The sequence below is a fragment of the Neovison vison genome, chromosome 3, assembly GCF_020171115.1.
Source record: "Neovison vison isolate M4711 chromosome 3, ASM_NN_V1, whole genome shotgun sequence".
Taxonomy (NCBI): domain Eukaryota; kingdom Metazoa; phylum Chordata; class Mammalia; order Carnivora; family Mustelidae; genus Neogale; species Neogale vison.
In genome coordinates this window covers 3,814,674-3,839,679 of record NC_058093.1, presented here as the reverse complement: position 1 = coordinate 3,839,679, position 25,006 = coordinate 3,814,674, and the positions used below count along the sequence as shown (strand labels likewise).

The 25,006-nt window shown below is 36.8% G+C and overlaps 1 protein-coding gene across 2 annotated transcripts in view; it reads right to left on the bottom strand.

The window, feature by feature from the left end:
• GLS (glutaminase) overlaps positions 1-24,175 on the bottom strand; it is an 80,060-nt gene extending 55,885 nt beyond the window's left edge. For both annotated transcript variants that reach the window (XM_044241181.1, XM_044241182.1), the window contains exons 1-6: positions 23,562-24,175; positions 9,098-9,194; positions 8,615-8,736; positions 4,005-4,134; positions 3,179-3,258; positions 506-669 (exon numbers count right to left, since the gene is read on the bottom strand). In XM_044241181.1, coding sequence (XP_044097116.1) covers positions 506-669; positions 3,179-3,258; positions 4,005-4,134; positions 8,615-8,736; positions 9,098-9,194; positions 23,562-23,971 — 1,003 coding nt within the window. In that variant the 5' untranslated portion in view covers positions 23,972-24,175. The remainder of the gene's footprint in view (positions 1-505; positions 670-3,178; positions 3,259-4,004; positions 4,135-8,614; positions 8,737-9,097; positions 9,195-23,561) is intronic.
• Positions 24,176-25,006: the final 831 nt, after the last annotated feature.

The window sequence follows — 25,006 nt, the reverse complement described above, 5'->3', positions numbered from 1 at the left end:
GCAGCACTCCCAACTATACTCACTGAATTATTTTACAGCAAATCCCAGACACTGTGAGATTTTATTATAAGATACTTTCCTATATGTGGTTAGGAGTGAAACAAAAATCTTACTCCTTGCCCCATCTTCTCTCTAGTCCTAAAAAATATATATACATTTTTAAAAGTAGGTGATTAAACAAACTATGTCTATGGGTTTAACGGAAATTCCATGAGAAATGAAATAAAGTACAAATGTTTTTAATTTTCTTCAAAAATATTAAAAAATAACTTCTTAGATTTTTTTTTTCTGAAATTTTATTTATTTCTTTGTCAGAGAGAGAGAGAGAGCGAGCACAAGCAGGGCAGGTGGCAGGCAGAAGGAAAAACGGGGAGCCCAATGTGGCACTCACATGACCTGAACCAAATGTAGACACTCAACCGACTGACCACCCGTGCATCCCAACTTCTTAGATTTAAATAGGAAAAAGCGGTATTTCTTTTTCAAACTTTTATATTATTCTTACCATCTTCATTTAAAAACAGTTTGTTGAATCTTAATCCACTTGGCTCTTTCCCAACATATCGATGAACATATTCTGTTCCAAGATCATTAACAGCAATGGCATATTTCAAAGGTTTTACACAGGACTGAAGACAAAATGGAACTTTGGTATCTCCAATAGAATGCCTATTTAAAAGTAGATTTAAAAAATAATTAAAATCAACTGGAAAAAATATTTGAATAACTGGAGTTATTTTTACATTTTAATTTTAATTTATAAAGGTTTTCCCATAATTTTACCACAAGTTTACTTGGATATTAAAGAATAAATATAAATTTTTTAAATACTGCCAAAAAAAGGCAAAAGCTTAAAAGTACACAGGTAATAATATGGTTCAGAATTAGATAATAAATATAATAAATAAGTAACGTGAAAATTTTCCTCTGAGGCCAAAAGGGTTTGGTCCTCCTTACTCCTACCAGTATTCAAGCATATAAAATGAACTAACCCTTTTAGAAATCAGTCACCACTTCTTCACTCATAGGTTTAATCATGGCTACATAGTGGTGGTTAGTTTTAAATAGGGCTCAGTTTTAATCTCACTCTGTTCTCTGAGACCTTGTCCATAAACACCTTAGCCTGTGAACCATATCTACTCACAATTCCAGCCCCGTTAAAATAAACAGCACTAAGCTTTGTAAGCTGTATTAGAGCTGGCATTAATGGCATTATTATTACCACGTATCCAAACAATAGAACAAAAAGAAAGCTTTATATGTTTCCAAACTGGAATGTAAATGAAGTATAAAATAGGTATAAAAATGGAAAAACTGACTGACTCTATTATAATGTAAGGGCAGAGATCTTTCTTTTATTTACTGGGATCCCAGGTGCCCTGAACTATGCCCCAACACACACCAGTCAATCATTCATTCAGAGTGAAACTCATTCACAGTGAAACTGGACACTACTCATAACCGCCCCTGGGCAAAACGGGGTTAGAGGAGACATCAAAGGCAAAGAAACACCAGGGGTCAGCCACCTTACTTCCAAGTATATTATGTTATATAAATACATATGAATAGAGAGTAAAAGTACGTAATATTCTTCCTATCATGTTTAGAAATAATTTCTAATTCAGACTGTAACTTCAACTTGATTGAATCATTCTTAAAACCTGACAAGAGCCTGTCTTACTCCCTTTCATTTAAAAAATACATATGGTTCTAGTCCAAAGTCAACTTAACCTAAAAGAATCATTTCCACACACAGAGAACGTTTAAGAGAACAATCACGTGCACACCTTGCATTATAATCATTTCCTCCAAATATAAAAATTTCCATTACATGATAAACCATTTCCTCCAAATACAAAAACAAGGTATCACTCTGTACTAGAATAAAGCCCTGTCTTCCCATGTATTTGTGTCCTTTTATAGCACCCAACATTTAATTCAATACACAATTAATGCTTAGTACATCTCATGGGCCCAAATGAGAACAAAAGCCTGTGATAATGGAGAGAACAACAAACTAGAAGAGACCCAGGTATTTGTTTTACCTCTGCCAGTATTAGAGGAATTTTGGGCCTCAGATATCTTAATGATGAATGGGCTAAGTCATATGTCTTTTTACTGTAAATACTTGAGGAAGATAGTTGGTAAGAAATAAAAAGATAACTTAGAAAGAAGGTATTTAAGATTGAAAATTATAAGGCTAAACAACTTGTAGTTTTAACAAAATTTAGGATAAAATTAATCACTGATATAAACTCATAAAGCTATATGCACTTAGGAGATGTACACCTTATTTTATGTAAGTTACATTTTAATTTAAAAACAAATACTTTAGTTAAAAACGAAAGGAACACAAAGATTATAACTCTGAGCTAACCCTTCAAATTAATTTAAAAAATTGAATTTTCTGGCATAATTTTTCTGACTTGAAAAAACCAAATTATAACATGATAAGAAATACTTGTATCTTACTCACAGCATAATAAAAAGTCATTCTTGAAAAAATATTCCAGAATTTTATCAACTTTTCAAGGGCCTCACATAATTCATTGATTTTAAAACCAAATCATTCTCTTTGAAGTGTCTTCACATCATTATCCTTTTTATAATTCGACTAGAATATCATTTGTCAATGGTTCTGCCTACAGCATGAGCACTTCCCAAAGATCACTTTCATGGATTTATGAGACCCCGAGAGTTTGCGCATGACTTCTCACTTTGCAAGTGACAGACAGAAACTGACGACTATGATACTGTACCGTCTTAACTACCACATCGCTCACATCAGGAGCATGAGCAACAAAGACCGTGAGAGGCTGTTACTGTTAAACTAAGAAACGGAAACCAATTTTATTAGTGGTCAGTTCACTAGTGAATAATTTCATGTTTTGACAAGTCTGCTTTTCCTAAGAAAACTGTAATTGCAAGTACTTGAAAAATACTCAAATAACAAGACTACAATTGTGAATGAGATGAAATACCTCATAAAATTCAGTGTAAGACTATTTTAGTTGAGTTTTTAAAAATTAAATTAAAATCTAAACTTATTTTCCTTCTTGAATTCCTGTCATGTTAAGCTAGTTTCCAACACAGAAGATGATCCTGTCTCCCTTGTGCTCACTGTTATGTAAAATTCAAAGCTTAAAAGTTGGTTTCCATGAATTTGAAATAAACTCACCTCTGTCCATCTACTGTACACACAGACACACCCCACAAATCAGGACTGAACTTGGCTAGCTGAGGAATATAATCTGCAACCTATACAAAATATTGGGAAAAAATGAACAGAATACAAGCAAATAATATTTCTTCTACAAAAAAATTCATCTTAATTAAGCTTCCATGAATAAAGAGTTATTTTATAGTACTCAGTGGCTTTGTGGTTTATCTTTTATAATAACATTCATAAAAATCAAGGGCAGAAGAGAGTTGAGGATTACAAGTAAGATCTAACTGACTTCTCTCAGTCTCCCTCATCCCATGTTTTCCAATGCATTCTCAATTCCTAGAGAACTGAGAAAAGCATATTCTAAAAGAGAAACTAAAAAAAGAGAGAGAGAGAGAGAGACTAAGACTTGATTTTCTTTAAATGTAAAGAAATAGAACTTCTTTAATCAAAGTCATGGTAGCAAGGTTTCATTACCTAAAAACTTTCAATACAGAGAAAAAATAGCCCCTAGTATTTTATTTAGAGAATTTTTCAAATTTAATGTTCTAGGGTATCACATTTCCAGAAATTCTTAATAAAGTTACTTTTTTTAAAGAGTTAAAAGCTATTTCCATCATCTGAAAATCAAAAAGAATTCTTAAATTTAAGATTTCTCTGTAGCCCAAATAACAAAATTGAATATTTAAAATATTTTAAAAGATTTAATCCAGTAGCTTCACTTAAGCTTAAATTTAACTAGCAAAGCACATGAAAACTCTACAACCTGAATTTCTATACCTCAACTTGAGCTTAATTAAGTGACTGGTTTAGGAAAATATTCACATCAAAAATTTACCTTTCCTCCAGACTGCTTTTTAGCACTTTCAAATAACTCATCAATGTGAGAGGTAAAAGACATAAAGTCAGGAATGACAAACTTTCTTCTAAAGGCTTGTGTCAACAAAACGATGTTGCTCTGAACACATCTGTGGAATGTAAGAAAAAAATTAACTTACTGGGTGCTTTCAAATATTAGTAGTTGGTAATAACGATATTAATTAGGAGAATTTTTAAACAATTGAGAAATTTGTTATTTTATATAACAAACTAAAATCTATAAAATTATACTTTCTATATTATTTTCTTTCCTTCAAGCAGTCTTTCATGAAGTTGCTTGTAGGCTGTTGAGCAAGTTTAAGAAATAAATTAGATTGCCTAAAAATTGTGTCAAAGATTAAAAACCAGACTGTTCCACCAGGTTAAATATCAAGAGTATCTAAAGACAAGTTTCTTAAGCCCACCACGGTGAGGCATTCAGCATGACATTTCGTTAACAAAAACTGGACTTTAATATGTCACAGTTGAGAGCCTGTTTATTGATCCATTAAGTAACTACAGACATATATCCTTAGTTCCTATATAACTATTAGTAATATTTCACAAAAAACTAAACTTTTTATATCTTAACATATTTTCTCTAAATTAGTGTGAAAAATCTGTATTTCCAAGCTAACAAATAGAGATAAAATCAACTTTATTTAGTCAGATTAGAATAAAATACTTGTAACAATAATGTATAATTTTAAATAAAATTATATATAAAGTAGTACAGTAATTAACTTTACTTATATGAATCACCAAAAATATGAAATCACATTATTCTATTCACTATAAGATATGTAATACACTATGGAACAAAAGGTCTCATTGTTAAAAACTATTTAAAAAGATATGGTAAACCATGCGGATGGGAGAGCATGAAATCTAATGATTTGAACCAATATTCTGCTTTGTTCTAAAGGATTTAAGCTAGAAAATCAGTATACTAATGTAACCTTAAAGAAGAGCTTTTTAAATAGGTTACAGTGAACCACCTTCTAAGCTCATCTTCTTAAGAGTCTCAGTAATTTGGTAAGAGAAAGTTAAGCCACTAACTACGGGAAGTTATATAACTTGATTCCTCACAGGTAAATGATGTGATACTTCTTTGGGAAGAGAAAAAAAAAACACCCAAAATGGCATTCTTCATAAAAAGTAAGCTTCAAATACTCTTCATCTGTTCAACCATGAGAACATCAACATTTTGATAAAGAGGATTTCCTTACTTTACAGATAAAAAAACTACCTACAAGTAAATAACTTGCTTTAACTATAAAAACAGAAACGAAGAACTGGACACTCAGTATTTCTTTTTTAGTTTTTATATCTCAGTATTTTAATTACAATTGTTCCAAATGAAACATCAAATTAAAATTAAAAGTCCGATTTCACTTTTAACTATTAATAAAAAATTCAGAGATTATACTCACTTGGTCAGTATAAAATTAAAATACTGATTTAAAATAATATAGGTTATTTCCAATGACCAAGATGTACCCCAATCACAACATGAAAAAATTATAGTCCTAATTTCAATTATTAACAAATAGACATAGAAATAATTGACATCCCAGAGATAAGAGATATTTACTTCAATATCAATAATTCAATGAATTGTTTTCTCATAATTTCAAAGTTAATCTAAAAATTAAGTATGCCAATGATTTAATATTTAATGTTTTAAACAGCAATTTAATTTGCACATATGAGAGTTGTAAGAAATATATACTAAAGAACACATTTCTCAGTAGGAAAAAGTTAAGACAATTCCTGATGTCAAAGCACTGTATCTGTATCAAACTTAAATCCTAATTTTTCAAGAAGTTATACATGGAAAAATATAAGGACTACTAAGCAAACTTAAATTATTAACCTACTACTAACTATTTAACTATTTAAAATTAATCAGCACTTTTAAAAGGAAGCTTTATAATTAACAAAACTCTATAGTCAGTGAAACTGGTTTGTCATTGTTTTTCCCTCTATCAGAAGGTGCTAGTAAAGGTGTGGAACTGACTTCACTGGTGAATTACTGTGCAAAACACAAACAATCTTACCACACAAGAAAGTGTTTACTGCAAACTGATGAAAATTACATGTAGTAAATGTTTTCGTTGGGAGCTATTTGAATACATGTCATGAATGGAACTAGAAAATGAGAAGTCCTACATAAAAATGAATTCTGAGAAGGAAGGGCTCAGACTTTTCAGCAAGTCACAGCTTTCTCATGCTTTGGCTTGCTCATCTGTAAACTGGGAATAATCATCTTTCTTCTTAAATGTTTATGATTAACAACTAAAATGCACAGGTTTTAGAAAGAATCTCCTAATTTTCATCAGTAAAATAACATAATGGAGATGAAGTTTTTTTTAAAAAAATCAATATACAGATACAAAGACTACAATTCATTTTCCTCTAAAACTGAAAAGACCAAAAAATCATGATCACACATAAAAATAGTTCTAATATCTATACAGTTAAAAATGCATAAATAAATAAGGCATTCGTTTTCAACACAATTATCTACTTCTATCAGTTTAAAGGATTATTGGCATTAAAAACAATTAATTATCTAGATGGGTACAGGCAGTCTCCAACTTTCAAACAGATTATGCTCCAAATAGTATGTTTAGAATTCACTTTCCCTTAAAAAAAAATCCTATGTAATCATTGTTGCTCAGATTACCCTCAAAAGCTAAATATATTAACCAACAATATTTTCTGGTAAAATTATCAACACACTAACTTCAACCAAACCTATCCACCTTTATAAATTATTTCCCTGAGAAAATGAATTCACTGTAATATCTCCTTCCCATCAGCATGGAGAAGAGTTAGTTTATTTAAGTAACATTAAACTAGAAAACTTCTTATTTTGAAAAAGAAAAAAGAAAAGAAAGAAAGAACCTCTCTGGAGCAATCACCTTTCTAGGTGACCTCAAAAGGTTAATAGTCAGAGGTTTGAATTACTTCATTCGAGAGATGAAAAGAGAAATCGTTAAGCCTATACGTGGAGACTTCCATTGCCTGCTTACATAAAACACTAAGCATTTGTCAAGCTAGGAACTGCCTACATTACAATCATCAATTTTTTTAAGAAATTGAATTAGTATTTAAAAATATGGTAATTGCTGTTCTTTTATATAATTATAGACAGAAAATAATATGACTATGCTTCCTGGCTTCATAATCAGTATACTTAGTTTACTTTTAATTTCATATTTAAACATAGCAACATGTTTATAAAGCACAAAAAATTTTAAACAGACTAAAAATGTATAAAATACTGCTTTCATTTAAAATTCCAAAGCAATTCCTTATACCTATTATCAACAGATCTACCTACTATCTCTTGACAATTTCACTCTCAGGTACACTAAAATAACAATTCAGAAGGCACCATAATCAAGAGTACTTTGCTCGGAGAGTTCATGAACACTAAAAATAATCCTTATTGCAAAGGCACAGCTAACAAATTATTTCCTCCCCTCCACAAAGAAATGTATTTCGAAGATTCAAAAATCTTAACACTAATTCTAACATGAACCTAAAATTTATACTTTATAAGGTCAGCTGAGTTAACAGAATCAAGAACCTTGTGGTAAAAAGACAAGAATCCAAAACTGTCAGCAGTGCTTTACAGCATGCCAGGAAACTCTGAAGGACTTCAGTTAAACCTTCAAATGATTTAATATCTAGGATATGTCCAAGACACATCTAGGACAAATCATCAAGTCCCCAAAAGAAAATAAAACTAAACAAAAATACATACATACATAAAGTGAGTTTTCAAGGAGATGCTAGAATTCTTTGTATCTCAACTTACCCTATCGTCTAGAAAAAGCCAATGTGTTTACAGTTTTATACTGGTTTTTACCTAACTTTTATTAGTTTAAAATACCATTCACCTCTTTGGGATCCATTATAAACATGCTATCTTTTAAACCATTAAGAAATCAGACAAGTAGGAAGACATTAATGAAGATAAATACTAAACAAAGAGGCAAATATACGAAAATCAAAATAAGCATGCTCATTCAACCAAATCAAGGTATTAATCTCTAAAGCATCATTAGTTTTTAAATATTTTCAGGGAAATAAAAGCAGTCAAAACCCATGTATCAATATGTCTGAAGAGAAAAGAGAAGCAGACAATGGAGATACGTAAATCTAAGGAACACGTGCTGTCTGAAGCCTTCTCATTTTATGATGTCATCTAAATCACCTTGTAGGAAAGAAACAGAGACCATATTGAAAAAGCCTGTAAGACATGCAGAAGAACTGGAGATCAGTTTGTGACAAGCCAGAGTGTGCTCTGTTCAAACTAAACGCAATCTCCATATACTGTAAACTGGAACCATCTATGCCTACATTTCCTTAGAGTAGTTTCAAAGAGAGTCTACTCATACCCCTGTGCATCATAGAACCTCATGTGCACCACCTTTGTCAAACAACTGATGTTTATAAACCCCCCTTTTTTCCAGTTACACAAGAAGCACTGGCATTCAAAGATGCAGTTTTGTTTTAAAAGAAAAATCACAATATAGCATAGCAAATCACCATTAAAGGTTTGGCAGAATTTTTTACTTTTTAAAAAGATCTTTGTCTAGCATGACACCATCTGATGTTGTTTGAAGAGTTAATCTTAACATATCCATACACTCTTTCAACCTGGGATCAGACGTTCGCAATCCTGTAGATTTGAGTGCCTGTTTTTAAAAAAATAAGAGTTTGTAAATACATAGTGCAAATAATGTATATGCTTATTCCAACTACAAGCTTTTATTCCTGTATATAAAAATTTCTACCCAGGACCTGAATATGTTTATGGGCATTTTAGTGTCACTATTACCCACTTCCTGGACAAGTTTCTCATTGTTTCTTTCATTTTCTTTCACTGATTACCTTGAAATGAGCATGATGAAAATTTGAAGACATAATAAGAGAAACAGTGTCAGTCAGGATCTACACGTCAAATGAGCTTTAAGACTACATTTCGATATTACTGCATTATTGATTCAATATTACTGATTTTTAAAAAGTATAATACAGAAGAATATAAAAACTTACTGTAATAAATTTATGAACGGGTATTTTCTCTTGTCCTTCTGCAATTGTATAGAACAGCAAATCTTCCAAGCTAGGTAACAGACCCTGTTTTATTTTACTAAAGGGAAAAAAGAAAACAAAATTAATCATTGTGCAAACATTCTAATGGATTTTAGGTATATCCATTATTAAATAATCACTGAATCAATCACACTATAGCTAAGCTGATCTACTCATCAAGACTACTGCCATGATAAATGCTAATTTACCAAACTCAAACCAGTTATTACTGAAATCACACTGAAAAAGTAGAAAATGACTTATTAATGAATATAGATTTTTTTAAATCCCAGGTTTTAAAATCTTGATTACCATTTCTAGTGCTACTAATACCTAGTCATCTGTTACGGTGATACCCTCCAGTACAGCCTAATACAACACCCAACTCTAATTATAGAGCTCAGCAAATGTTCGGGTAAGAGTCGATACTTTGCTCTGTTTTTTAAAAATATGACTATATGTATATTTATTTATATATAAATATATTTATATATAAATATAAATTTATATATGACTATATTTATATATTATTAAAATGTTAACCTGATTATAAAACCTGGGGGAGAAAGCAATTATATACTGGACAATAAAGGTACTAGTTCTGAATCCTAGCTATAATACTTACTAGCTGAGTCACCTTGGATAAATTAAAGAACCTTTCCATGGTTCAGTTTCCTCATGTGAGACGAGATAATAGTGCCTACCTCACAGGGTTGTTTATTCTGAGGATCAGTTGACTGGAAACATTCAATGCATTTAGAATGATGACTGGCAGAGAGTAAATACTCAATAGATGGTAATTATAGTTAATATTTCTAAAGTGATCTAGGCTTACGTATGCAGACCAAATGCCACAAATCACAAAGGAGACTGTTAGAATACAATTTTTTTACTATAAAAAATACATTAAAATCTTAATTAACTAATAAACTAGTATAAGATCCTGTAATTAACCAAACATTTAAACAAGAAAGGAATTTTTTCCTATCCACTAAAAAGCTTTCAAGTAAACTATAATGAAATTATAATCTTTTTTTACCTCTGAAACTATAATTAACACATTTCCATATTCTGAACATCAATGACTGTATTACAGTGATGCAAGGATTATAGATCTAAGATAAAACAGATCTCTTCCCCATCTATTAAAATGTGAGAGAGAAATACACACATATATGGCACGCTGTATAAAATATTCTGGAAAAGACTTTATCTATATTTCAAGAAAGCAATAGAGAAAATTAAAGAAAAGGGAAGGATAGAATACTCATTTTCTTAATTTTAGAACTTAATCGAGAACAACTCTGGACTAGCCATAGGTATGATGGCAAGTTTCACAGGGAAACTGTATACATAACTTCTGTTAAAATAGACTGTCACAATTGCTTCTATACTGTTAAAAAGAGCTTTTCTAGGTACCTAAATATTTCCTGAATTACCCAAAGATTATTTAATAGTTCCATACTTCAGTAAGACTATATGTACTTAATATTTCCTAATATAATTACCTCCCTATTATTCGTGGCCCATATATTTCCATCTTAAAACACAACAGAATATAAACTTGGTTCACAGAACATGAACAGTTATACAAACACATATCAAATTTCTCCTAAAAGAAACATTAAGTTGATATTAGTATCATTTAAACTGGCTTTCAAATCTGTTAGACCAACTTTTAGGTTTTAAAATCAACCTTAAAATTTATCAATTTCATGCCAAAGTTTTAAAAAATAAAGAGGATTACCAAAGTTTAATGGCACATCCTGGAATTATAAACTTCTATTTATATAATGAAACAGGAGTTCAGATACTAGAGACAGGAGACAGGGAAACAGGAGTTCAGACACTGCACAGTGGCAAAAATGGATTTAGAACCCATTTCTCTAAATCCAGAGCCCAAATTATTCATTACTACAGTATACTGGCTCTCAAACTTACTAGCTAGTTATTATTTTCACAAAGTAGAATTTTTCTAGGACTTACCCTGATCCAAAACCATTAACAGCATTCAACAATACTGATGACTTAATTATTTAAAGAAAAACTGAGCTAGCCATCAAAACAGCAGTGGAAAATAACGGACCAATTTTTTACAGAAAATGGTTTGTCAAATAAACTTCAGATAGTGATAGTTTGTCACTTTAAAAAACTGCAGAATAAGCTTTCTATATATTTACACTAGTAAATGGTATTTGCTTTGCCTAAAAGCTAAGCAAATGATATAAAATATACACTTCTTTAGCTTATGGTACAGAGCTCAAAAAAATTTAAATGACCATATTATTGTCACAGCTAGCAAAAAAAGGTAAATATTTACTTGCTTTTGGATGAGACTAATTTTTATCCATAAAAAGGAGATTTAAGTCATCTCTAAAAAATGTGCTTACAAAATAAATAGGTCAAAATTGATAACTATCTCAGCATTTAAAAGTTCACACTCTGATTTGAGAATGAGTTAGCATCAACTCTCTGGTAAACAAATAAATGACAAGATTCTCCCCAAACTTCAAAAGAGGAAGAAACTACTCCAAAGACCTTTCTTGATGTTACCCCCTTTTCTCTCTCCAAATTTAATTAATACGACTTTGTGACAACATTTTGCAGTAATGTGTTTTGCTATTAAAATTCAAAAGCTAAGGGGCGCCTGGGTGGCTCAGTTGTTAAGCGTCTGCCTTTGGCTCAGGTCATGATCCTGGGGTCCTGGGATGGAGCCCCACATTGGGCTCCCTGCTTGGCGGGAAGTCTGCTTCTCCTTCTCCCTCTGTTTCTTCCCTGCTCTGTTCCCTCTCTCGCTGTGTCTCTATCAAATAAATAAATAAAATCTTAAAAAAAAAATTCAAAAGCTGAAAGCTATAGTTTTAAGCATATAGTAACTAGAAAATCCTTCAGGCGTACTCAAGTTTTAATGGCAAAAAAAACAGATTATAGGATACTTTCAAATCACCACATTAGCCACCAGTGATGAACCTGAGTGAGCCATCCAGATTTCCTATGGAAAAATATAAAATAGTTATGACACTCAACAACTAAAATAAGATATACATAGAAGATCAGTAAATCCAAAGAAAAATCCCATTTCATATCTTTTTATTCTTTCCCTTTTATTTCCGTTTACTTCCTAATTTTTGCCCTTAAGATCCTTTCACTCTCATTTTGTGCCTTCATCTATCTACCCATTCCTTCCTCTACTTTGTATCCTTACAAAATACTTGCCTAGAACATAAAAATCATTACTTAAGAAGATGAAAAAGAAAAATACCATGTATTTAACTGTCATCTATGACATGTACAGCATTAGGTTAGTTGCTGCTTACAGTCTACATTGAAAATAGAAGACTCACATCATGAGGAATTCTAGTAAGACTATGGGATCCACTCTGAAAAATTACTTCACTGTGGACTAATAACGTAAAGCATTTTTAGAGGACACAGAATTTCAGCTGGACTTGAAAGATGGTAGGAGTTGAAAACATGGCAACAGAAAGCGATCTCCAGGGAAGAAAATAGAACCACCAAAGCAATGAAGGTAAACATTCACTAGATGTTTACAAGGAACACCAGTGAAAGCCTAAGATATATATGAAAGTGCCCATTTCTCCTTATGAACTGTGAAAATACTTAATTTTCAGTGTTGAGAGAGATCTATATAAATAATAAATGAGACTATCTCCCCAAAATGTAATATGGAGTTTAAATTCAGGGTGAATTTCTGCAACATGAAAAGAGGTACTGTCTTTGTTTATTGATCAATCAAATCAGTTACCAATACCAAAGGACAATTTAAGCTCCTCAGTCTGGTATTCAGTTCTCCATATTTGGCTTTGTACTATCTATTCCTAAACTTATCATTTTAATTAATTAGACTCACCAACCTGCAAATAAATCCTGCTACTGTGCCTTTAATTTTTTTTATCTATATAAGCCTTCTGTTTATAACCTTCCTTTTCCTAATCCTTTAAGGCATCAATGATCTTTTCAGTCATTTGAGAGGGCTTTCCCCAACCAGATATTCTATACTCTTTTTAGCATGCACTGGGCCACATCACTAAGTTTTGTACCTCTCTAATACAGCCGATGTATGCTAAGCATTGGGGATATAAAGATGAATAAAGTAAAGATGCTCTATAGGATAGCAAAGACTACAGCAATGGGGCAAGTACTAGGACAGAAGGGTAATAAAAGTATTGGCAAGTACAAAGTAAGCATTCAATTTTGCCTTGATGGGTGGGGGAAATCAAGTAAATATAATTTATAATTAGGAACAATACTGTAAACTCTCCGTCATCAGTTCAAAATTTTATTAATTAAAAAACTCTAGTATCAAGTGAAAGGAGGAAAATGAAAGCAAGCCTTTACTAAGGACAGCAAAATGAGAAGAAAAAAATTGAAATCAACTATATTGTCCTATTTTGTTAAATAACATTTTATGTTATCTGACTTCTCTAAACTATAAACCTTCAAGACTGGTTTATTACCTTCTTTTTTTTGGGGTGTGTGTAGAGGTCAACTCCATGTACCTCAAATGCATTGTATAGTATGGTAAACCTATCAGATAATTAGAAACTTTTTTCCCCAACTAGATTTAAAATAATAATAATAATAATAATAATAATAAAGGTCCAGGGCACCTGCGTGGCTCAGTCGTTAGTCATCTGCCTTCGGCTGGGGTCATGATCCCAGGGTCCTGGGATCAAGCCCCACAACACCCCACAACGTGCAAGAACACAAAAGAATGCTTTGGTATTTTTAGTTATGTCATCATTTTAAAACAATGATCTTTAAAAAGAAACTGGAGTTGTTTTTAAATCAGTCTATCATTCTGAATTTCAAGTAACCTGATTGATAGTAATAGTAGTCCATCAACACCAGCACATTAGATTAAACCAGTTGAGACTCACAGACATGGAGAAGAGTAGTGGTTCCCAGAGGGGAGAGGGGTTGCGAAGTGGGGGCCAAAATGGGTGAAAGGGATCAAAAGGTACAAACTTTCAGTTACAAAATAAATAAGCTATGAGGATGTAACTTACAGCATGGGGAACACCTTCAATAATAATGTATCCACTCTGTATGGTGACAGATGGTAACTAGACTTACTGTGATCAATTCCCAATTCATGAATATGTGGAATCCCTATGTTGTACACATGGAACCCACACAATATGGTATGTCGATTATACTTCAATAAAAATTAATTTACTAAATAAACCTATGGGGTTAAGAATTGAACTGATGAGGAACTGACCACATAAGTCTGACAGTCTGACAAGTGACAAATTCTGCTTATTCTCCAAATCATTTTGCCCCAAGGCTAATTATTGGTGGAATTTAAAAACAAAATCTTACATATTTTAAGGCTTTACTGTTAAGAAATGATCTCCTACTATCTTAAAACCCTATGTGCTAAAGTAAGGTTTACAGATAAAGACTCTGATCTCAGAGCCCAGCACCATGTCTAATGTCACACAGTTTTTAAGTGGCTGGACCAGAATTAGTCGTGGAAAGCTGGTCTTTGGTTTCTAGTCCTGGATACTTTCCGGTATACCACACCAACTACGCTCAGTTATTAGCCCTCCATTTTAGAAGGAACACCTGGAGCTTACTCAGAAAAATGAGAGATAAGACTCCTTACACACTGAAGAATTTCTAACCAAAATGTTAATGGGAATTACCTATGTTAGATAACTAAACTGTTGTTCAACCTTGTTAAAACTGTATCCTGTACAAAGCGAGGATCAGACTGTATTAAATTGGGGCTGCTGTTCTGATTAGACTTTTCTGAAAATTACCATGAGAATGCCAGAGTGAGAAGCACCAAAGCCGTAAATCTTTATGTGAGAAGTGGCCAGGCTCTCCATACAGTTGATGGCAATCTGTCCACATGTACAACTTTAGAAGTCTAACCCGGGGGGCAGTCTGCTGGTTTCTGAGGGAGGACAAGGACCTGGGCAGGTCAAGTCCCTAATATTCAACTCTGTTATTCCTTCCAAGTACCTATTCCCTCAGTCAAGTATCCTTTAATCAATCACTCCAGTTGTAAAAAATACAGATATTATGTGAATTGTTATTGAAAGCACTTTAATACCATTCTAGAAACGATGTCTTTGAAATAATTAAAATATGTAAATAGAAGTTAATGTAAGGCAGACTTCAGAGATACCAAAAAAAAAAAAAAAAAAAAACCCCAGCTCTGAAATGGAAGGTGCAATATTCTAAGGGAATTAACTTCAGTCAAGGAACTATTCAAGCAGAGATAAGTAACAATTTTCAGAGAGTATAAAAGAGGGGAAAAACATCAGCTGGGGGAGATGGTTTGTTTTCTTTCTTATTTTTTTTAAGATTTTATTTTTTATTTATTCATTTGGGGGGGAAGGAGGGACAAGGAGAGGGAGAAAAAGGCTCCCCACTTAAGAGGGATCTCAGAACCCTGGGATTATGACCCCAGTTAGCCAAAGGCAGATGCTTAAATGACTGAGCCACCCAGGTGCACCAGGATATGGGTTTTTAAGGTCTCTTCCAATCCTGTACCTAAAAAAGGAATCAATTCAGTACAGTATTTTATTAATCTACTAGCAGATGAAAAAAACAAATTAAGTCCTAATACTGCAGGAACTTTAGTCATTTAGTTAGGTTATTTTATGTGGCCAACTTAGAAAATATGTAAAATGAGGTGGAGTTAAATGTTTTTAAAGTCACTTCCAATTCTAATTCTCAGTTTTTAAGCGGCTAAAATAGATGTCCTCCTAAATCCCTACTCTAAAGACTATAAACTTTACTCACTCAGAAGATACACACACACAGGATCTATATTCACACATTTTATACAAAAAGTCTAATTATTTGAATGCTTTTTAAAAAGAGAGCACTTATGTCACTGAACTATAAACTTAAAAATGGTTAAGATAAAAGATTTTTACGTTACGTGTATTTTACTGGAAAATTTTTTTTAATAGTTAAAGCAAATTAGGCATGGAAGGTGAGAGTAAGAGGAAAATAGGCAAGTGGAGACATGAAGAATAGGAACAAGATATAGCAACTGAGGATACAAAAATCCACAAAGGAACAAATCATTCAAAGTACAACTAGTCAGAATATGAGAATATACACAACTAAATACAGTTTAATGTTGGAGCCACCAGCAGCAAACTATAGCAGCGCCCCCTGTTTTTGTACATAAAGTTTTACTGCAAGACAGTCATGCCTATTCATTTACCTGTTGTCCATGACAGCTTTGCTAATAACCGCTAATTTGAATAGTATTAACATAGACCAGATAGCATGCAAAGCCAAAAGTACATACTACTTGGCCCTTCTGAGAAAAAGTTTGCCAACACGTGCCTGAGAGCATCACTACAGCAATGCTCCCTTATGGTAAACTCTAAGTTGGAACAAGAAATATTAAACTTTATTCATTATAACTTTTTACTGTAGCAAAAAACATTCAACATTTTCTAAGGAGACCTACACCAAGAATAGTTTAGGAATAAAAAAGCTTGATGTTTGCAAATAGTGAACACAACTGGATAATGCTGATAAGAGCTGTACAAAGCTGTACAAAGACTCACAATCTTTTTTAACTTTTTAATGTAATATAGGTACTTCCTGTTATATGTACCAGAAACAGGATATTAGGTTAGCAGACTAAGACAGCAAAGTAGAGATTTACAATTTTAAAATTTAACAGATGTGGTTCTTCTAGTTATACAAGTTATATATGTAGTTGACCTTTGAACAACATGGGTCTGAGCTATGTGGGTCCACTTATATGTAGATTTTTCCAATAAATACAGTACAGTACTGCAAATGCATTTCCTTTTCCTTAGGATTTTAATAACATTCTTTTCTCTTGCTTACTTTATTATAAGAATATAGCACATGATATATAAAACATAATAAAATATGTATTAATTGACTGTTCATGTTATTAGTAAGGCTTCCAGTCAACAGTAGGCTATTAGTAGTAACATTTTTGGGGAAGTCAGGTGATTTTTGAGTGTGAGGGGAGGCTGGCACCCCTAATCTCTACATTATTCGAGGGCTAACTATAATCATAATGAGAAATCTTAGTAACTCTAGAGAGGCAGGAAAAACAATGCCCATTTTCACAAACTACAACTGCTGATATCATTTCAGTTTATTCTCCTCAGACACGTTTTCTAAGCTTTTTTTTCTTTCTTTCTTCCTTTTTTTTAAATGCTTAAGGATCACTTAAGAGCATACTGCACAGTAAACTTTGTATTTTAACTTCAGGCTTACCATTGTCTTATACCCCCCCAAAGCATGTGTATACATCTTAAATGACTGAATAAGAAACTTTCATATGGATGTAGCATCATTTACTTCACCATTCCACTAATGTTAAACATGAGTTTTTCTCCATTCTTCTCTAGTATGCATAATACTGTGCCAGAAGTATTTGTGAATAAATCTTTCTACAACTCAGCTTAGGTGCCTAAAAATGTATGAATATATTTAAAGTTGCATAGTTTAAGAACTGTTCTTAAAAAGTCCTTATTCCTAAGAACTCCCACCAAGAATCTTAAGTGCCCATGTCACTCAGAATACCCTCATGAAAGTAACAATTTAAACCTCTTTTTTAGGGGCACCTGGGTGGCTCAGTTGGTTAAGTATATGTCTTTGGCTCAGGTCATGGGATCAAGGTCATGGCCCAGGACCCTGGGATCAAGCCCAGCATCAGCTTCTCTGCTCAGCGGGGCGGCTGCTTCTCCCGCTCCGCTCCCTCTGCTCCACCCCAGCTTATGTGCGCGCATACTCTCTCTCTCTCTCAAATAAATAAAATCTTTTTTAGGGGCACCTGTGTGCACACTTTTAAGTGTTTCAGCTCTTGGTTTCTGCTCAGGTCCTGATGTCAAGGTCACTAGATGGAGCCCCATGAGGAGCCACGTTGGAATGCGCACTTGGCGCAGAATCTGCTTCAGACTCTATCTTCCCCTCCTTCTGCCCCTCCCCTCTAAAATAAAAAAACCTTAAAAAATCTTTAGAAGTCTGTAATGGAAATTAGGAGGCAAAAATATATATGCAAATCCTGAAAGTTATCAACTTACTGTCCATTATGTAATATCAATAGTTCCATGTTAAATTACTGCTTTCACTACAAATATTTCTTTAGAACTCAGTAAGCAATGTTACACACCAACCAGAGAATACTTCCCAAAGGAAACCAAGACAACACATTAACATACTCATACCACATTGTAGATGGCCAGAAAAATTACCAAGTACAATAATTAGTTGCATGCACCCTGTCTCATAACCAAAGCAGTTTTACACCTGAGCAGATCCAAGGATAAAATCTTAGTGTCTACCTAAAAGCTATTTAACTCACTTAGAGATATCAACAATTAATAACTATTTTTACAAATATATCTGTTCACTCAGCTTCCTTAAGCATTCCTCTTAGTAGCAAATGACTTAAAAGGTGAAAAGGCCAACAGGCAACTCCTTGATTTATACAGGATTTAAAGACCGAGCTCCTCAAAGAATGCAAAACCTACAGACTTTCAGTTTTTCTTCACTTCATAATCACAAGGAAATAATACATCTTTTTGCTTATTTCAAGTAACTTTTTGAAACTCAAACCCACAAATGTATTCAACAAAGTTCTCTTCAAAATGACATTTAGCTTCTTCAGATTAAAATAGTACTCCTCCTACCTGTTGCTTTTCCCTACCTACTGCTTCAAAAAAAACCTGAATTCAATTTGGTAGTCATTTCCTGAGTTAGTTGATTTTGAGTAGGCAGACTTCTTTGTAAATAGTAAAGCCTGAAAAGAGGCTAAAACTCAAAGACGCTAAAGTTCAAGATCTAACTCACGCTCTTTCAGTGAACTTCATCTAAAAATTAATAAGCAGCATGTAATTTGTTAATTACAGATCACCACAGATACATTCATGACTAAATAGATGTATGTGGTTTAATATAAACATTAGACAGCAAATAATGTTATATGTTACAACTGGCCATTAAAAGTAAACTAAAACTCACTGATAACTGTAATTAAAAAAAAATTTGAATAGAGGAAACCACAAATAAAATCAGAGGGGTTCACTGAAAGCTCTCAATTAAATATAATTTCAATCTCAATTTTAATGAATTATATATATGTTCACTTTTACAAATGAAAAGCAAACACATTATTAAAGGATGACAGAATTTGTCACCTATTTCAGAGAGGTTCTTTCACTTTGAAACGATCTATATCTGCCAAATACTGTCTCAACTTCATTATCAGAACCGTGTATAGACCTAATTCAATGTTTACTGAAATGCCTAGGCATTTAATCTTACTCTGAGATTTAATTCTTATGGCATATGATTCAATGCTACTTTGACCCTCACTTTCCATTTAATAAATATTAACTACCAAAATAAGTCACACAATCTGAAGCTAGGGTGCTGTGGGGGAAGAGAGGCCATGGGAGCCTTGATCCCAGGATCCCAAGATCATGACCTGAGCCGAAGACACACACACAACCAAGTCACCCAACTGCCCCTTAATATATTTTTAACTCCGCATATTTAAGATACATTTTTAAAGGCCATGACTTCATGCAGATGAGCAAACATTCAATTACAACTGCATCATGGGTATGCAGTTTTTGACAGATACTACCAAACCACCCTCCAAAATAGTTGAACTAATTTAGACTTCCACTAGCAATGTAAGAGTTCCTATTCCCCTCACCATCTACATCACTTGATTTAACTTAACATCTGCCCATCTGATAGGGTAAAAATGATCTCATCGTTTTGATGGAATACTGTTTCCTGTATCATCAGTATTACACCCTGAATGAATTACCTGCTTACTAGAGAACATACGTGTGCTGATATTTTGCCAGCCTAGTCCTTTTGTTATATCTTTTTCCTTTCTAATTAAACAATAAAATGTCCAAACAGAAGGTAACAAAAACGTCCCTCATTCCACCCTGCTAGCCCTTTGTCACTCTTTACTCTTTACTAAGATAGGATACCCACTTCTGAGCTTTACAGACATGAAGCATGGAGAACAGTATGATAATGTCCATGATGGGCAAGCATTTGGCATTAAGGTTGATCAAGAATATTGAATGTGACAGCATGGTTTGCGATTTTGATATAATACTCACTCCAGTCTGGAAGGAGAGTGGTAGTTTGAAATTAAAACTCTATAATTAATCTCAGAACAGTATGCAAAATAGATTGAAATGGGACAGAAGAATGAATATGGGGGCACAGAATTTAAATTTGGATCATCAAACATGTGGAGATAAATGTAAGAAAAAAGTCTGGATAAGAGATGAAATATTACCATGAGAGCCAAAGCTGAGAGAAGGCACATGTTGAGAAGAGAAGACAGACAAGTGGGAAAGAAGCAAAGGCTTTAGCCTCAGGGTTTACTCAGTGAGCAAATCCAGAACAGAGCCAGGAAAGCAAATAGAACAATTTAAAAAATGAAGAGAGCCAACCCAAGTGGTTTTCAAAATGATGAAATGATAGCAACAAAAATTAGTGTACTACAGTCAAAACTGAGCGAAGATCATTACATTTTCTCTAAGATACGTAAATCTTAAATCTTAAGCTACATCAGGAATCTAAACCAGACTGAAGCTGGTTGAAGGAGATGGCATAGCCTAGAATGACACTGGTTCAAAGAATCTGACGGAAAAAAATGTAAGTAGGTTAATGTGCTTATATCCCACCTCTTTCCAGAAAATAATACGGTAAAGTTAATAAAATATAGTAAGACCAAGTAAAGTAGGTACAAGAAATAGTTCAGCTGTGTTTATTAATTAAAGTTGTATGGTTATTCAATTCACTCTGAGCTTACTGAGTATACAAGCTAAAAAGATAAACAGTGCAAATCAAGTAGTTTTATGTAAGTACAATAATTTCTCAAGAGAAATTTTTTCTGGAAATTAAAAAAACCAAAAGAAATTTCTCATATGTGAGCCTAAAATTCAAAGGTCAATGTCCTTGTCATGTTTTAAAATAAATGAAGCAATTTCTTGTTTAATAAAGATTTATGTAGTATTTAACACATATCAAATATTGTCCTAAGCCTTTTACAAAACGTCAACTCATTTAATTTTCACATGGCTATTTCTTTTAATAATCCCCCATAAAACCCAGCAGTGTCCTGAGTGCTGGCATTCCAGATGGCTGGCTGACTGAGGGATGAACTGTGCTTTGGAAGCCGAGCATTAGAAAGGATAACGGGATCAACGGGAGGCTAACCTCCAGAATGAGAGAAATGTTTATCACACAAAGGCAAAATCGAAGGAGTCGAAGGAGGAAAGCTACATTTGGAAACCACAGCATTCAGGAAATTGAATCTTTCATAAGATTTAAAAATGTTTTGGCAATCTTGAGACCAGTGCTCTTCAACTTTATACATGGATTGGAGGCAGCTGGGGTTCACTCTTTAAATCCTTGACTGAAAGCTCTCAGGATTATCATATACTTGGATTGCTCCTGAGCCAGTCTAGCTATTACTCCTAACTTTGGTGGCAGAAAAATAAACTTCTTTATACTAAGGTAAACAAGAGTATCTTATTGGTTATTCAAACTCCCGGGGCATCTGAGCAAATATGCTTAAAGGATTCCCTCTCTCGATCGGTTTTCTTTGGTGGTTAGGATATAGTACACGACAATTTTTATGCATCACTGTCATAAGTATTAGCCAAAGTGTTTGAAAGTTATTGCTAAGAGATCATCTCTTATTCAGAAGACAATGAAGTTAGAAATTCTGGGAAACATGTGAATCACAAAAGGAGCTCAATTTCCTACCTGACAAAAAGGGAAAAAAAGAGGGACATTAAAGCCACTGAAGAGACACAGACTGGAAGACATTTTCAACAGAAAGCTGCTCTCTTCTACAGCCTTAAGAACAACTTTTAAATGCTGGCAGTTGCATTTTGCAATTCCGTAACTCCGGGCTCAGGTATTTAAACGAGTTCCAAGTCTCATAAACCAGATGATAAGGTACAAGAGAGTTCCACATGAGATTAAGCACACATGCTATTCCCTAAAAAACATGAGAGGTCAAAATTTAACAGAAGTCTAGCTTTCTGGACCTCGAAGGGATTTAAATCATCTAAGATGTTAAATGACCTGTCTATGGTCCTACAGCTACTTTGCGGCGCAAAATCATTATCACAGAATACCACAAATTTTCCCCATAAATGTGTGTTTTTTTGTTTTTTTAAGTGACAATTTTCAGTCTGGGAAAACTTTAGCTTGGAATGTTTTAGGAAGGTGCCAACTTCAATTACAGGAAACATTAGGCCAGCCTGAGACTGAAAATACAAAAATCAAACGGCACTTTCAGTTTGACTTAAGGTGATCTGAGGCTGGAGACAACGTGTAACGTTAAGTCACAGGGAGGCAAAAGCGGTCGCCTAGCGTCAGGGCAGTGTCAGCAAACAGTGAAGTATAAAGAAAGCTACAGATATATTTCCACTCACATGGAGAACAAAGTTTGGATCCATTTATGTCACACGAACTATCCAAAAAATTGCTTCCCGTATTGTGTAGGAAAACCCACTGCGTTTTGGGTCGGAACTGCTGTGCGGCACAGATGACAACCTTCTATCGCTAAGCCACGAAGGCTACACGGCTCGGATTTTCCAGTGTTTTACCAAGTCACGCTTCATCTTGGCTATTCTGATTTTTATTTTTTACAATTCACCCACTCACGAGAGCCATCAGACAGGCCGAGGCTGGTCCCCGGGCAAACAGGTAGCCTCCTCCGGCGCGCCCCATCTCGGCCACATGACTCTCCTCCTAATCTCGCTGCGAAACACGATTTCCGGCGCCCCAGATGGCTGCGCAGCGCGCCGGGAGGCGCCACTCCAGAAAGGTTACGAACGTTCTGCCACGCGAGGCTCCTAAGGAGACCGTGGCAGCGAGCGAACGGGGGCGGCTCGGGGAAGACACCCGAGCCGGGGAGCGACGACTCAGGAGCCGGGGAGGCACCGGGCGGGCTCCACACCGGCTCCCGAATGTCACTCGGCGGAGCGGTTCGTGCGGCATCACCCACCAGAGCTGGGCCGGCGCCAGGTGCTGCAGCCGCGGGCCGGCGAGCGGCGCACGCGGCGCGCACAGGCGGCCGCGGTTCCCGGGCGGGGGACCGCGGAGGGGGGACGGGGAGGGGACCAGGCCGCACCCCCCCACCGCGGCCCCCGCGCGGCTCCTCCCGGGCGGCCCGCGCCGGGGGCGGGGAAGGGAAGCGGGGGCCTCGCGGAGGGGCGCCGGCAGGGAAGGCGCGGGCGGGGCCGGACCTAATCACATGGCGCAGCCTGCGCAGGCCGCCGGCATCTCTTTCTTTCTCTTTCTCGAACCTCCGCTCCTATCCCGCCCCACCGCAGGCCCCTCCCGGGCCCCGCGCAAGGGGAGGCCGCCTCCGCCCGGCGCAGACACTCACTTTTCGCCCGAGGCCACCAGCTCCTTGCCCTCACTGTTGCCGAACGCGTCCGTCTCCCCGGGGCCGTCCTTGGGGCCGGGAGCCGACGGGGCCGCGGGCGGCGCCGCCCCGGGCTGCTGCTGCTGCTGCTGCGGCGGCGGCGGCTGCGGGCCCCCCTTGCCCAGCTCCTGCAGGATCTCCGAGGGGGAACTAGACAGTCCCCGCGCGAGGGGCCCCGCCGGCCGGCCGCCCCCGCCCCACCACGGGTAGAGACGCGCGGCGGCCGCTGGGCCGGCGGTCCCCTGTCCCCCGCCTCGGGGACGCCGGCACTGTGTGGCGAGGGGCTGCGCCCGCCTCAGAGCCGCGCAGGAGGCGGCGGGAGGCCGCAGGAGCAGGTCGCGCAGCATCGCCGAGCCCCGCAGGCGCATCATGCCGCCGGCTCTGTCAGCACCCGCTCGGAGGGAGGATGCTCGGGGAGTGGGCGGCCGCTGTCCTCCGGAACGCGGCCTCGGGTGGGACGCCGAGAGGGCGACAGAGGACAGGACCGGCGACGTGGGTGTGGTTTCGGTTCCGGCTCTCGCAGCTTCTGCGGCTCCTCCGCGGCTGCGGGCTGCTGCTCCTCCTCACACGGCCGAGGGCTCCGCACTGAGGCTGAGGCGCAGGGGAGGGCCGGAGACATTCCGCGCTCACCCTCGTGGGGGCGGGAGGACACTGGCGTCCTTCCCCCTCTCCCCGCTCCGATTGGCTCGTCCCCTCGACCTCTCTCCTGATTGGTGACTGGAGCAGTCAAATTTCTCTCGGCGCCGGGTGCGCGCTGAGTCGGGGCGGAGGAGGGAGCGCGGGCGGAGTGGGTGGCTGGGGAGGGGACCCGGACTGACGTGCGAGGCGTGGGAGCCCGGGCGGGGGGGCTCCAGCTCGGTCCCTTCCTCGCGCGTTCCCGCCGCGAGGCTGCGCTCGTGGGGGACCTGGGGACCCAGGGGTCTCGGCGTTTACGAAGCGGGTTGGCTCCCGGACTCGGGGGCTTTGAACCCGCGGTGGAGACCAACGGGCAAGCCGAGGGGCCGGCAGCCGGCCGGGTGGGCCGCAGGGGGCGTCTGGGCCGCCGGAGCTGGGCTGGTCCAGGCTCGCGTCGGCCCGGCTGTCCGGAGAGGGCGTGAGGCGACACCTCCGGTGGCCGCGGTCCAGGGAAGGCAGCCCCAGACGAACGTCGTCTCCCTCCCAAATGTTACATTTACTTGAAACTTTCCACGGTTGGCCACTACCCGCGAAGTGTTTTGGAAAAAATGAGCAAAAGCCTTTCAGCTATGCGACTTAGCCGCTGGGAGGGCTGGCGCGCGGGCGAGGGCGGAGGGGAGGAATTCCAGAGCACGACTGCTTTCCTCTGAAACAATTATTTTTTTAATGTACGCTGGTATCCCCCAAATGTTTCTGGACAGCAGGGATTCCCCGAACATTAGCTTGCTGGA